The sequence below is a fragment of the Miniopterus natalensis genome, chromosome 1, assembly GCF_054644295.1.
Source record: "Miniopterus natalensis isolate mMinNat1 chromosome 1, mMinNat1.hap1, whole genome shotgun sequence".
Lineage (NCBI taxonomy): Eukaryota > Metazoa > Chordata > Mammalia > Chiroptera > Miniopteridae > Miniopterus > Miniopterus natalensis.
The window spans coordinates 120,377,266-120,391,313 of record NC_142081.1 but is presented as its reverse complement, the minus strand read 5'-3'; the positions used below and the strand labels follow the sequence as shown (position 1 = coordinate 120,391,313).

Sequence of the window (14,048 nt, the reverse complement as noted above, 5' to 3'; positions counted from 1 at the left end):
GTGGGTTGTGGGCAGGGACCAAGTCTCCACACCGTTGTTTCTATGCTACTCTAGGTCCTTCATTTTTCACAGTTCATTTTAGTTGGTATCAGTCCCCACACTAGGACAGGTTTAGAAGAAAAAGGATTTTCTGCTGTGTCATTAGCCTGTAGCTCTGGACACTTCACTGATTTTCTTCCACAACAGGTAAAATGTTTCTAAAACTAAAGGTGGAAAGGAAACAAAAGTATGTTAAAAGACAAGGCTAAACATATTTAAGAAATTAAAACAAATGATCATTTATTGTTTTTAATATGTAGTTAAATATGAACAGCAGTATTACACAAATTGTTCCCTTCTCCCCTTTCTAAAATCCCAAATTTGTTGACTTCAACTGAAACGGAAAAAAACAAAACAAAACATGATTTAATTCTGAAGATAGCATCCAATTGAGAGAACACAGGTAACATTTGGTCACCACCCGCTTCCCGGCCTTTACAGATGAATTATGTCACTATGGCAGTTGAGAGATAACACTGGCTTTCTTACAAAATTATTTACTAGGAAAAAAGAAGATTTCCCATGTACTGTAAGCAGAACCAGAAGAATTATAGAAAAACTTGATTTAAGAAGCTGTGTGAAGAAAACTTTAATGAATTATTGCAATCATAGGGATCTTTAGGTAAAAGAGAGATGGCTAATTAATGAACTGTAAGGAAATACATTCAAACTTAGATAATTATTCTTACAGTGAAAATAAGAAGCTTGCAGAAGTATATAGCATCTGAATTACTGAATTTAAACAGTGGATTTCAATAAAGATCACACTTCTGCTATCAGACACCATTAGTGCAAATTCAGATACAATCATTTTTACATTTGCAGGTTCAGATACATCAAGCATGAGGTCACTGTGGAATATGCATACATTATTTTCTCATGAAAGAATGCAGCCTTGGAATGTCTCATTACCATGGCAAAGGAAACAAAAATGACGCCCAGACGACTGGAGTCAATTCAAAATGCTCAGTTTTCCAAGCCCTGTAGTAAATGAAGTTTTGGAAAACCTCCGAAAAATTCACCTTCACCTGAAAAACATTGTCCTTGACTTGAGGGACGGGGCTTTGGAAAACTGAGAAGCAGACTTGCACCGTGCTCTGCTCACCACACAGCCTTTCCTCTTGTTTGAGGCCGACTGGGTTTGAGGGTCACATTTCCCCGCAGAGTTCTCTCTCAGCAGCACCACAGTGGGCTTTGTGATTCGGACAAAGGGCACAATTATACCCACTTCGAAATGCATTTACAAATATTCTGTGTGCTGGTGCAACTGGCATAAAACACAGACAGCCCCTTGGGTGCCCAACTTTTCCTTTTACACTTCAACATTTCAAATTACTACAAGCAGAATTACCAGAAACAGTAGTAAATTCCTGGCATTGGGAGTTCCCATGATCCCAGCTGGCACGCAAAAAAGGCTTTCTTTTTCCCCCCTGAAAATAATGTACTTCCCAGGCACTATCCAAATGCCTCAAATGAGGCAAGTGAAAGATTTGTTTTGACCAACCTTTGAAAAGCCTTTCCGCTCTCAGCTAGGGCCCCGAGATTTAGTTATAATATATGCAAAATGCCCGTGTCTAAATGATTTTAACATTTCTTAGCAAGGGAAGCTCTGATTTCACGTAATGGTATTTGCAGAGTAGCCTGTTGGAGGACACTTAATTGGAGAATTTATCGCCCTGCTACAGAGACGACAATCTGAGTATGTTTTTTGTTTAAACGCCTTTAAAATGGTCACTTAGGCTTGACTACAATAGTCCTTGAATCTGGGTCCTGAGATGGTCAGACTTCATAGAGATCCAGCTATGGGTCCATAGTTGAAAGTGCCCTTTCTTATCTTTTCCTCAGAAAAAATTACTTCTGTTTTTATTGTATTTTATTGCATGTGTGTGGTTGGCCCCTTCATAGTCTCTGGTATAAGGGAACCAAAGAACATGCCTTTTAAGTCACAGGAAGATAAATGAAAGTCTCTTTTTGGTCATTCCTGACTGTAAATAACCCAATTCCCTACAGCAAAGGCCTCAGCAATTTCGACTTGGTGCCATAGGAGAGGCACAGGCGATGGTGGCTGAGTTTTAGATTAATTGGGGCATCCTTTACTTTCTGTATGTCACGTTTCTAGCATTACTTGCAGGATCTGTGCTACAGTATCTGAATGACCTAGTTTGAGCTGATCCTAATTGAATATTTATTTGCACATTGCACTGAAGAAGTTGAAAACTCTGCTTGATAGCATATTTTGAGATCTATTTTTTCTTTGAATTATCCCCATCCACCCACTCCTATGTTTATATCTCTCTCCACATAGCAAGCTTTTAAAATTAGTTTCATGCTATGTATCTATTCCATAGGCACAAAAGGTTTTTAGCTGCATGATGAATAAGTGATATAAATATATACTTTTTTGTAATGCTTGGGAAAAGAGAGACTATGTTTAAAAAATCAACATGTCACTATCTGCCATGTCAAATTTTTTTTACTGTATTTCATTAGGAGAATTTTTTTTTAGCAATTCTCAAATATTAATAAAATATTTAGAAATCAGAAAAAGATGAGTACCAGTATATGATTGGCATTATTTTTTCCAGCCTTTTATTCTGGATTTAAAGTAACATAAATCTTTCAGTGCAGACAGTGATCTGGAAATTAACAAGTATTAACATTGAGAAGCCAATGATAATGTATTTCATCAACTTCTATGGAGAATTGATTCCAGAAATTATGTAAATTTATTCTCATAATTACCATCTTCTTTGCAGTAATCATTGTGAGAACAGTGGGCACTAAATGGTTTAAAAGTTATGTGAGGCAATAATTAGGCAATTGTGTTACAATTTCAGTTGAAAATGAAGATCCACTTAATCAAAACGTTAGGTAACACCATATTGTCTGATATGACGGCAGCAGAGTAGAAACTTATATACATACTTGAGGGTCTCCTGGGTTATGGTTTTCTGACTCCGTGACTGTCTTGGGAGAGCTCACTCTGGTTGTGCTTGTCAATTTTCTATACCCTTAGACTCTGTAATCAAGGCTTTCAATTGTGTGTCCATACTAGCAACTTGTAGTCAATAATTACAAATGTTTTCAAAGTCTAGGTTGGTGTTTTAGCAAAGGAATAAAGGGAGACCTGATATTCGAGTTGGGGGTTTGTTGTCATTTGTGGGATTATTAAGAGGCTGTCTTTGTATAGTTTCACCAAGTATTTTAATTGGTGCAGAACAGACACAAGTATAAATGGATGGGATTCAGAGTTGTACACAGGAAATCACTGACCCTACAGGAAAACTGACATAAGGCACATCAAATTAGTAGGAACTTTGGCTTGATCTGAAGTTTCCAATTTTCAATTACTTGGGACAATCAAATACGTGGGTTTTTTAAAATGAGAAAGAGAAAGCTCATCCAGATAGACTTAAAATTCGAAACACCAAACTTCAACTTCTCTGCACATTTTGAAGGCAAAGATGAAGTAAAAAGATTTGTAGAGGTGTGAAGTGACCAAAAGAAAACCCCTCAAAGCAGAGTCTCTGAGATACTGTAGTTTTGTGACACCAAATCCACAAAGTGAAGAAAATATCACCACAGCAGCTGTTACAGCAGTAAACCTACTGCCAAACAGCCTTATCTCTAGCTACCAAAAAGTCAATCTCCGAGCTTCCAGGGATAACCAATCTTCCCATCTTCTCTCAAAAAGTTTGTAAAACCAAGAGTTGGAGAAATAGATAAGGATGATGTTGGATTGTGGCTGATTTAGTGATACTTGACAATCCTTTCTAAGGCAAAGAGTTTATGATTCCAAGTCTTACTGTAAATAAAAACCTATGATAAAAATGTGAGAGGGGAAAGAGAAAATTTCCTTTCTTTCTCCTGATATATTTTGCACAAGAGCTAATCTAGCAGATTTCCCAATCCCACCCCAGAGGACATTAATTGTCACAACTGGAGTGTGTGTGTGTGTGTGTGTGTGTGTGTGTGTGTGTGTGTGTGTGTGTATGACAGAGAGAAAAGGAGAGAGGGAGAGAGCGAGAGAGAGCGAGCACTCCTGGCATATAGTCAATAGAAGCCCTGGAAACTTCCAAACAACCTACAATGCTCGGGATGACTTCCACCCCCACACCCCAACAAAGAGTATTGGGTCCCAAATTGTCAATAGTGCTGAGACTGAGAATGCCTGAGGCAGTCTAATAAATGACAAACAGCCACACACACCTAAAGTGCAAATGCCTCTTTGATACACTGGAGCTTCTGGAATATCTTAAAGATATGATGATAATTTGAGAAAGCGCAACAGAAATACTGGTGCAAGAAAGTGAACTATTATGTTTAGTCAGAAAGAATTCAGGTGGCCTGGATAATCCTCCTGGGTCTGGGATGACTTTGGATGAATAGCTCTTCTCATTAATGAAACTAAAGGATCATTTGAAACAGAGCAAACTGCACAGATGTGCGTGCAATGACGTACCATATTTCGCAAACATCCTTCAGGCAAATACTTGATAGTTCCTTATCTAAGTGGAATAGGAAATTGGAACTGGAAATTGGATAGAGTAATAATATTGATCATACTTACTTGCCAGATTGTGTTTGAGGATTTTACCATACTACAATGATCACTATTTGTATTTATTACTATATACCACAAGATGTTCAGTAAATATTTAAGTTGATTGAATGGTTGAATGAATAAACAAGTAAAGGAATGAATGAAAGTGCTCTTTAAAACATAAAGTGCTTCGTAAACACAATGTAATATGAGTATATATGTAATAGGTAATGCCACAGACCTCATAATATTTGCTCAAAAAAACACCTTCTTAGGGCAAAAAGTTCAGACAGTTTAAAAAGCAAATAAAAATTAGGATTATATAAATGGTAAGGAAATCTGCTATGAATATCATTCATTTTCAGGAACAACGGGGAAGAAGTAAAACAAAGGCAGAAAATATTTAAATGGCAAAGGAGAAATAGTATTAACTTAGTCACAGGTTGGCGTGGAGGGGAAGGAACATGAGAAACCAAATAAAGACCCTGTAATAGCTAGAACTTGAGATCACAGGTTGTTATTAAAATGGCACCATTTTTAAGACAGCAACATGACAGAGGAAGATCGGCCCCCTGTTCTAAAGGACAGAGCAGGCACTCATGCGGCAAAGAAAGCTAATTTTTAGAGGACCCTTCTGAGCTGCTTAGTTGGCCTCCCATGCTGACAAAGGGGTGTAGGCAAGGAGAATCGCAACAAAAATAACCTGACAGGAATTTCAAGTTCAACACCTAGTTCTGACAATGGGAAAATTACTTTTCTCTCCGGGCCTCAATTTTCTGACCTGGGAAATGAAAAAGTTGAATTAGATGACCTCCTAGGATTCTGGCATACAGATGTGATGTCAAGGGATAGGAGGGGAAAAGCAAGAGCAATCCTTTGAAATTAGGAAAGCACATTGTAATAAAATATCTGAAAATGTCTGAAGAAATACAAAGCAAATGTTTCACAGGAGGAAGAAGCCACAGCAGCAGGATCTCTTTTTCAGTTAATTTTACTTAAATATTCATTTCTTAGCATGGAATAGAAGAAGTGTCTTGAACCACGGCATGGCTTCTAGCAAAACTTTTTCTCAAACATACAGGAGACCCTATGGGCATCACCAAATCTACCCTTCTTCAGGATGTGAAAATAACATACGATTTTTTATGTTGCCAAAAACTTAATAAATTATACTAATCCAAGAATATATATTATCTGCATGTTAGCATAATTTAAATTAATTTTATTACTTTTATACAGTCTTCATTTGCAAATTTTTACAATTTAAATTAAGTTCCATATGTTTATATTTTAATGTGACAGCCCCTTACATTTGTGTTACAGGGATAAAAGAAATACTTAAAAGTTACTTGTGTTAGAGGTGTTTCCTTCTAAAGAGATGCCTGCTGGTCAGCTCCTGGGCCTCCCTTTGCTGTGAAGAATAAATTGGAAAATCAGAAATTAGAGATGCTAAATGACTCTACATAATAAAGAACTGAGTCAGTTGAAGAATGAAGATTTTGGGGTGGGAGAGGGATTTTGGGGTGGGAGAGGACAGACAGTTGGGAGAGATGTTATGCAGAGGAAATAGTAAGAGAAAATATTGAGATGGGGATAAAGAATCTTAAGTAATTTTGCTGTGTGGTATTCTCCTTTGGCATTTTCTCAAGAAATGTATAGATCTGAAATTGTCTTCGAATGCTCTGTGGGCTGATGAACTTTTCTTCCTTTGAATGCACTTGTGCACCGGTACTGGACCAAAGCTGTGCTTTATTCGGGTGGCATTGATGTCAGGTTTTAAAAGCCTGTACATCTGTACATTTAGTCAATCTGCATAATAATAATCTTGCAAGGAAGACAGGATAAAAGTATTTTTATTTTCTCAAATTGCAACTTGTGACTCACGAAGGTTAAAGTGATTTTGCCAAAAGAACATAATGGAGACTCAAAGCTGGGTCAGCTGGGTTGTGAGTTTTTCTCATTACTCCATCATGCTTCTCTAAGATCAAAATGCTCAGATATAGCCAAGAACTACTAAATATTCTCTCTTTCCTCCTTTTTCTTCAAAGGGGGGGATAGAAAGGGAATACCTCTATAGCACCCACCACATGATAAAAATTTCTGTGATGATGGGGATGTTCTGTGTTGTCCAATATGGTAGCGACAAGCCAAGTGGCTAGTGAGCACTTGAATGTGGCTGTGACTGAAGAACCAAATGTTTATATAATGTTAATTAACTTACATTTAATAACCACATTTAGCTAGGGAACAAAATATTGGACACCCTAGCTCTAGAAGCTACATGTGACAGATTAGCAAATGCTCTAGGTATCTCAAACTAAAATGATAACTGGGGGTTAATTGTGGGCTATTGTGTATCTTTAGTTTTCTATTTGTTAGTATATTTGGAAGTCCAAACCTTTCATAAACAAACCAACATTGTGGTCACTGCTATATGGTTGGCTTAAGATGTTTTTCTTGACTTTTAATACCTTTATCTAATCATTGAATATTATTTTTACAAATAACTAAGACGAAATACCTAACTTCCTGTATAGCACCATTTACCTGATTTCTCTGGAAGTTTGCATGTGCTCCTTTGCTATTTTTAATTTTTAAACTTGTTATTGTCTATGTTCATAGTTTATTAAGCAATGTACAGGTGCACCCTTTCTAATACATAATACAAGTGCGGTTCAAAGCATCAGCAGCTATTTTGAATTCAGAAACTGTGTGTATGTTTGCTCTTCTTTTTCAATAAATAGGCACCAAGAACAAAACAGAGACATATAAAATAGAATGAAAGTTTCATGAAAAAAGGGATTCAGCCAGCCTTTCCCCTTACCACCAAAAGATTCATATAAACAGCAACTTCTCACCGCCTTGCACTTGTAGTTCTGTTAGGAAGCTTTCCCACACTTTGGCAGCCTCTTGCCTTCCAAAAAGTTGTATTTATTACTTGGTACTTTAGTTCACTGAACAATTCAGAGGGTTTTACGTTTTTCTACAAAAATGCCAATTCTTTTGAATCAAAAATGGAAGATGGGAGAGTATAAAGATAACATTACTATTTCAAAGAATTGTGTAAGAAGTTGGATATATAGGCAGGATTTATATAACTGTCAATCAACTGCTATATTAGAAGCCACACCTACCACAAAAGCTAGTGAAAGAAGCATCATCTTATCCTAAAAGGAATCGTCTATGTGTCCGTTATGTCTTTGTAGAATACCAGTTGCACCAGTTACATTGGCAAGTCATTTGGTTATCGCTAGCTGATCAAACCCTACTCCACAAGAAACAAGTTGGGCTATTTCATATAAACCGAACGAAGCTACGGCAGAGAGATTGTCATCACATCCTTCAATCACCTTAATTGTCAATTTTGTATGTGATTATTACCTAAGTAGGTTAGGAGAAAATTACCACCCTCATCAGGTACTTAAAAATATACAGCGAAATACATGTGATGGAAAATGGCACTAGTTTACATCAGACAGTTGTGCAGATAAATATGACACTGTTAGTGAACTGATGTCATTCAGTGCAGACACTGTGTACGAGATGTTAAGCTGTTAGTAAAGTGCTGTTTGAGAGACCTCTGCTTCTTGACACCCGAATCTGCAAACGGTAGACACTGTGCCCCACGAAACCCAACAGCTTCTTGGCGCAGGATGCAAGTCTCATGGGTGAAGATGGTGATGAAACTGTACACACAGTACCTGAATTCTAAACTTTAGGAGCTCAGTATATATATTAATCACTCTCCTCCTCAGAGGGATGCCTTTTCTATCTTCGTTCAGGGGGGAATTTAAAAACCTGGATTTTCATTACCGGGCAAATGACAGCTCCATTTAAGGAGCTTTTGGCATCTGTTCGTCTGGCCAGGGAGGGAGGGGGTTGATGTGAGTGAAAGGGTGGCTCGAAAAGGCAGGACAATGATCGGCACTGCAGCCAATTGAACCACTTTTGCTAAGTGACATAAAAATATTCTAATATTAAGGATTATTTTACAACTCTATGGAAGTATGCAGTAATGCACCTTGCATTTGTTTTGTCTTGATGACAAAAATGCACTCTTAGAGTCACAAGAGCCTGCCTTGTGTTAGTTATAAACAAAAATATATTTATATATATTTATGTAACTACTATGTGCTTTAAAGAAAATTACTGTATGATTCAGCAGGGTTCTTTCTTTTTTTTTTTTTATCACCAGGGATATGCTGACTTGAATGGCTTCTTAGAAAGGAATCGACAATGAAATGGGCCTTTAGTACTTAAATGGCAAAAAGTAAAAAAAAATACCCATATACTTAGAATCCCGTAACATTTTTGTTTCAAAACATGATCAAGGAACTAGTCATCCTTTTGTTTCCTTCAGCCAAGAGCAACTGTGGCTTCATAGGACTTCACAGTTGGGAAATGGAGGCAACTCTTCGTAAAACAAATCAGAAGTTTTGTTCTGAGGAGCGAGAATGGAAAGCCTCAAGTGCTACGGCCTCTTTCCTGATCCTTAGCTAAGAGCCTGGCGATTCTGTCACAGCTCATAGAAAGGGCATTCATTAACAAGGAAGGGGGGAGCACAGGCCAAACCTCCTGCGCAGGGAAAAGATCCATCCTACAAAGTCATGAACTTGTTGCAACAGGTAGATCTAGACCAGAAAAACACAATTCTTTGGCCACACATCTGAAGAAAAGATAGAAAATCTCTCATTTTGTGTTTGTTTTTGTTCCTGCATGAGCTATTTTTCTCAGCAATCGCCACATTCATCATTGCTCTTTTGGGTGGAAGGGTTCAGGCTTTGGAACACAGTTATCTTTGAGACATCAGAGGAGAATATTTGAACCAAAGGTGTAGATCCCTTGTGAACTAAAGCTTTGTTATTAGTATGTTTGTTCTCGATCCCTTTGCAACCCTGCACCTAAGCCAATGGCACTGTAATCTTGTCGTAATTCTGATAAGTCCACAGGAGGTGTTCTGGGTGAACTATAGATGCCATCCCACTAGGGAATTCTATGTTCAGTGGTAAGTGGTATCTTGTATACATTTTAGTTTTTCTTTTACCCTTCCTGGGCTGGGCTTGTCCAAAAATCTTATTCCCTTCAGGCTACAGCTGCTTAGGGCTCTTCTGTGTGTGTGTTTGTTTGTTTGTCTTAACAGTATAGGCAAAATTTTAGTCTTAACACCTGTAAGCCAGCACTGGTGCTGTTCTGTCCGAGAAATCTTAGCACTGCTCTGATACAATGAAACCTTCCTTCTCTCCCACTGGTTCAACTTCAGCGTAAGCAGGATGGCCAGAACCTCTTCGAAACTTCATCGCAGGCCATCTGCTTGGGCGTCTCTACAAGAGAAAATGAAAAAAGAATGAACACCAGGGTGATGACCGCATCAGAAGAAAAATATATTTGTCAAATAGTTTAGATTAACTTCTGAATTAAATTTAGTAGCATGTGATATTATCTCTTATGACCACCACAAAGCCCCATGCCTGAATTTCCACTATGGTGCCATCAGCAACTCTTAGGTGACAGGCATTTGCCATACCTGCCTCCACAGGATTGAGAGCTTCTCAAAGGTAAGCTTTATGCCTTATGCATATTTATATCTAAAAGATCCTATCAATACCCAAAAATAACTAGGCAAAAATGAACTGCAGTAAAAAACAAGTCTTCTTAATATGTAGCCGCTGACACTTTCTCTTCTCCAGAAGTCAATAATGGCATTACTTCATTTTATTTATGAATTCACTCAAAACACAGGGCCATAAAATTCTGCAGACTACTTAAAGAGTCCTTAAGATTAGGTGCCAGATTTTCTAGCAAATAAACTAAGGGGGGAACTACTTAATATCTTAAGAAATTATTTATTAAGCTAAGACTTCATATATATGACATTATGTGCTTGAAAATTAACAGATGTCATGCCCTGAAAACTGAATCCAGCATCAGGGGCCATGAACCATCCTGAACCTATGAACTAAATAATTGCCCATATAGACATTAGTCCTAAAATACAGGTTATTCATATTGACAAAAGAGTGCATGTCTCCCCAGCACTCCATCCATCAAACAAACCTCCAGTGACTTACAAATAGAAATAAATTACTGTTACAGCACAGGAAACACTAAAATGCATTTCATGGTCACAATGACACTAGAAACTATTACCCATTTATTCGAGTGTCTGCAATTTTAGATTAAATAAGATAACACATATTGAAAGGAGTTTATTTCTATCTAAAGAATTTTAATGTGAAAAATGTTAGTTATCAGTGTAGTTCGTTATCAGCTGCATTTGGCAGCTTTCTAGATTTGTCAGTTACATTCCAATGTCAATGATTAATGGCTATAGAATAATTTTCACATCAGGTAGGAATGGGGGTTAGCTCTACTTTCTGGAAAAATGGCAATCAAGTAATTACATTCTGTCTTCTAATAATATTATGTGCTGTCCATGTAACATTATGTGGTCAGAATGCTTTATATGTTAGCTGATTAAGTCCCATGAGGTAAGTGGAACTGAATTATCCTATTTTCCAAAAGAACATTAAAGCTAAGAGAGAGTTAGGTAGCAAAATAGTGTGTCTTTGCTGGACTAAAAATCATCATCAATGGAAATATAGAAAGCATCTCTAGGCAGATGGACCTGAAGCTCGTGGTCACTCCTGTTTGCGGGAAAACACCTCTCTGCCACTGTACTCACTATTTATAACCCTACTCTGGTTCCTGTGGCTTCACAGATAGGCTTCTGAAGTCACAGCTGCCCTAGTCCTGCCTGGAGTCAAGCAACACAACCAAGTCTTTGCTCTGAATCCCCGCCTTTCCAAGGCCCACCCGGCCTATGACTCCAGCCGGGAAGTACAACCCTGTGAACTAGCGCTAGTGTCCGACCCAGATGAGGAGAATGACGCCTGTGAAAGTTATATTTTGTTAAGCTCCTAACAGCAGTTCATGCTTTGTACTAGGTGACTTACATATATGATCTCATTTGATATGCACAACTCAATCATCTACATTTTGCTCAAACTTGTAAAGCTAGCAATGGCAGAGCCAGCCAAGATTTAAAATGAGATCTATCTACTTTCAAAGTTAATTCTCCCCACCCTAGAACGTCATTCTTAAAATTCAGTGGTCTGTATATAGCTCATGTGAAATTTGTGAACATGGTTCTATTTTTATTTCAGTCTTAAAAATATAACGTTATCAACAACTTCAGTATTCTGTTAATAAGCCAGAGACACTGAGTTAATTATTCTCTGTCTTAGGTGAAAAGATTGTGGGATTAATGTCAATGTTTACCGCATACTTTGCGAGCTCATCACAGAAGTCCTCAAAATAAAGTGCAAAAATTTTGGACAGTGAAGCTTCCTCTGTTAACATAATACTAACTTTTATTTTCTGAATTAATTACATAGCCTTAAAATTTTTCTCTTGACTTTTTTTTTTAACTATTTGTTACAGAAAAAAACCACAGACATACCCCAACAACATTTAAAATTACTAAAGATCCTGCTACTCAGACATAATTTGCTTCAACTAAAAGTGTCTACCACTTATATGCATTTCTAGAGACATTAAATCAGTGCACATACTGTTGTTTTGTTTTTTTTAAAAATATGTTTTCATTGATTTTTAGAGAAAGGGGAAGCGAGGGTGGGGGAGAAAGAGAGAGAAATATCGATGTGAGAGAGAAGCATCAATCGGTAAGCACCTGACTGGGGGATGAACCAGCGACCTTTAGGTGCATGGGACGACGCTTAACCAAATGAACCACACTGGCCAGGGGTGTACAGACTGTTTTAAGTGCTCCTTTTTTTCCATTTAAGTACACACTAAAAAATCCATGAACTATCCCTCTACAAAATTATTTTAAATGTCTGTAGAGTATATAATGTGTAACTAAATCATGATTTATATAGTTGACTTGATATCTGAGGTAGTTTTCCAAATTTTTTGACAAATAATGTTACAATGAATATCTCTGCTGCTCACCTGATGAATATATTTCTCATTTGTTCCTTTTATAAGCTCTCAGAAGTGGAATTATTGGGGCAAAGAGAATGCACAGATTATGTGCAACACCAGAAATGTCTAGTGTGGTGCTACATGTTGTGTTGAAGGACATACAACCAAAGAAAGGTATGGAACATAGTTTCTGGTTCTGATGGGAGATAAATTCCATTTCAGGGGAAAGGGATTTTCAATGTAGATTGGAAAGGTGAGGAAAATATGAGGAGGCAAAATTTGATATAGGTTTCAAATAAACACTCTAAAGTTGAACAAAATAGAACAGGTATATTCCAGCTACAAAATTATTCAACGTTACTGTTTTATTTTGCAAAACTGAAAAATTTATACTTACTCCTGCTGTTTTGCCTAGGTTAAAAGAAAAGACCTTTAGGATAATAATATCTTAAAATTCATAATGAACTCTAACAAATATCATACAACTGGGGTTTTAAAAATTTGGTCTGATTTTACATTCTTTTACATTTCCTAGATATCTCCATTTTAGCCCTAAAGATACCAAACAAAGAGTAATAACTTTACCAAAATTCTGCTTTCTTTCTAGAATACTTTCACTTATCACACAAATCAATTATACAATCTTAAATCACCTGATTTTTCTGGGCCTTTGTTTCTTCCCTTGTAAAACATTATCTAAGGGTTTGTCCTCTAAACTCATAAGATCCTTATGCCTGCTTGCCTGAGATAATTTTTAACTTTGTGGAAAAAAATCGTGATTTAAAAATTCCTCTGTATGGTAGCTCTTCAGATCATTGTCCCTCCTGCCTCTCCACGAACATTTGGGATTTCTAAATTTAAGAGAAATTTATAGTCTTAACTGAAATTGCTTTTCTATGTTGATCTTCAGGTGTTCAAAGCTTTCCTTATAAGTGAAAATCATGGGGGCAGTTCTCTGACCGTGAGGGAATGACTGAATAGTTGGTTCTCACAGGAAAATCTTTAATGTTGATGGTATAATGTGAGGCATCTGTCCAGCGGACAAAGGGGGCTAGAAACCTGGTGTCTAGCTCTGCCAAAGAGTGTTGTGGTCACAATCCGGCACTTCTATGTCTTTCTCAAAGCTTAGACATGTCCAAATCTGCCTTCTTTTTAGAAGAGCTAATTCACATTACCACAGAAACTGACAGGGGAAACAGGATCACGTTCTAACAGAGCAGAGTATGCTGAAATTGAAAAATCCAAATCAGAATGTAGTGTAGTTCATTACAGAAATTCAGGAAGTAATGCCTTAAACCATGAATGGGTATAATGCCTGGGTGATCTCTAATTTCATGTCCAAGAATTATTTCTGTGATTAATCACATTCAGAAGTCCGTGTTCACATTGGTAGGTCAGCTGGGGTGGGCTGCACAGTCAGGTAGTCTCCCTAATTGCTCCTTCAGCGCTATGAATGGAACAGCCATCCAGATCTGCCTCAATGGTCTGTGGTAAGATAATGAGCTGAAATATCCATAAACAA

At 37.3% G+C, this 14,048-nt stretch overlaps 1 protein-coding gene across 2 annotated transcripts in view; it reads right to left on the bottom strand.

Moving 5' to 3' along the window:
* Nucleotides 1-4,019: 4,019 nt before the first annotated feature.
* Nucleotides 4,020-14,048, bottom strand: part of PLXDC2 (plexin domain containing 2) — a 401,646-nt gene continuing 391,617 nt past the window's right edge. The window contains exons 14-15 of one of the 2 annotated variants that reach the window (XM_016224708.2): nt 9,749-9,903; nt 4,020-5,993 (exon numbers count right to left, since the gene is read on the bottom strand). In XM_016224708.2, the coding sequence (XP_016080194.2) occupies nt 9,787-9,903 (117 nt within the window). In that variant the 3' untranslated portion in view covers nt 4,020-5,993; nt 9,749-9,786. Of the gene's footprint in view, nt 5,994-6,419; nt 9,904-14,048 lie in introns of those variants that run through there. The other variant, XM_087825356.1, reaches the window with a different exon arrangement.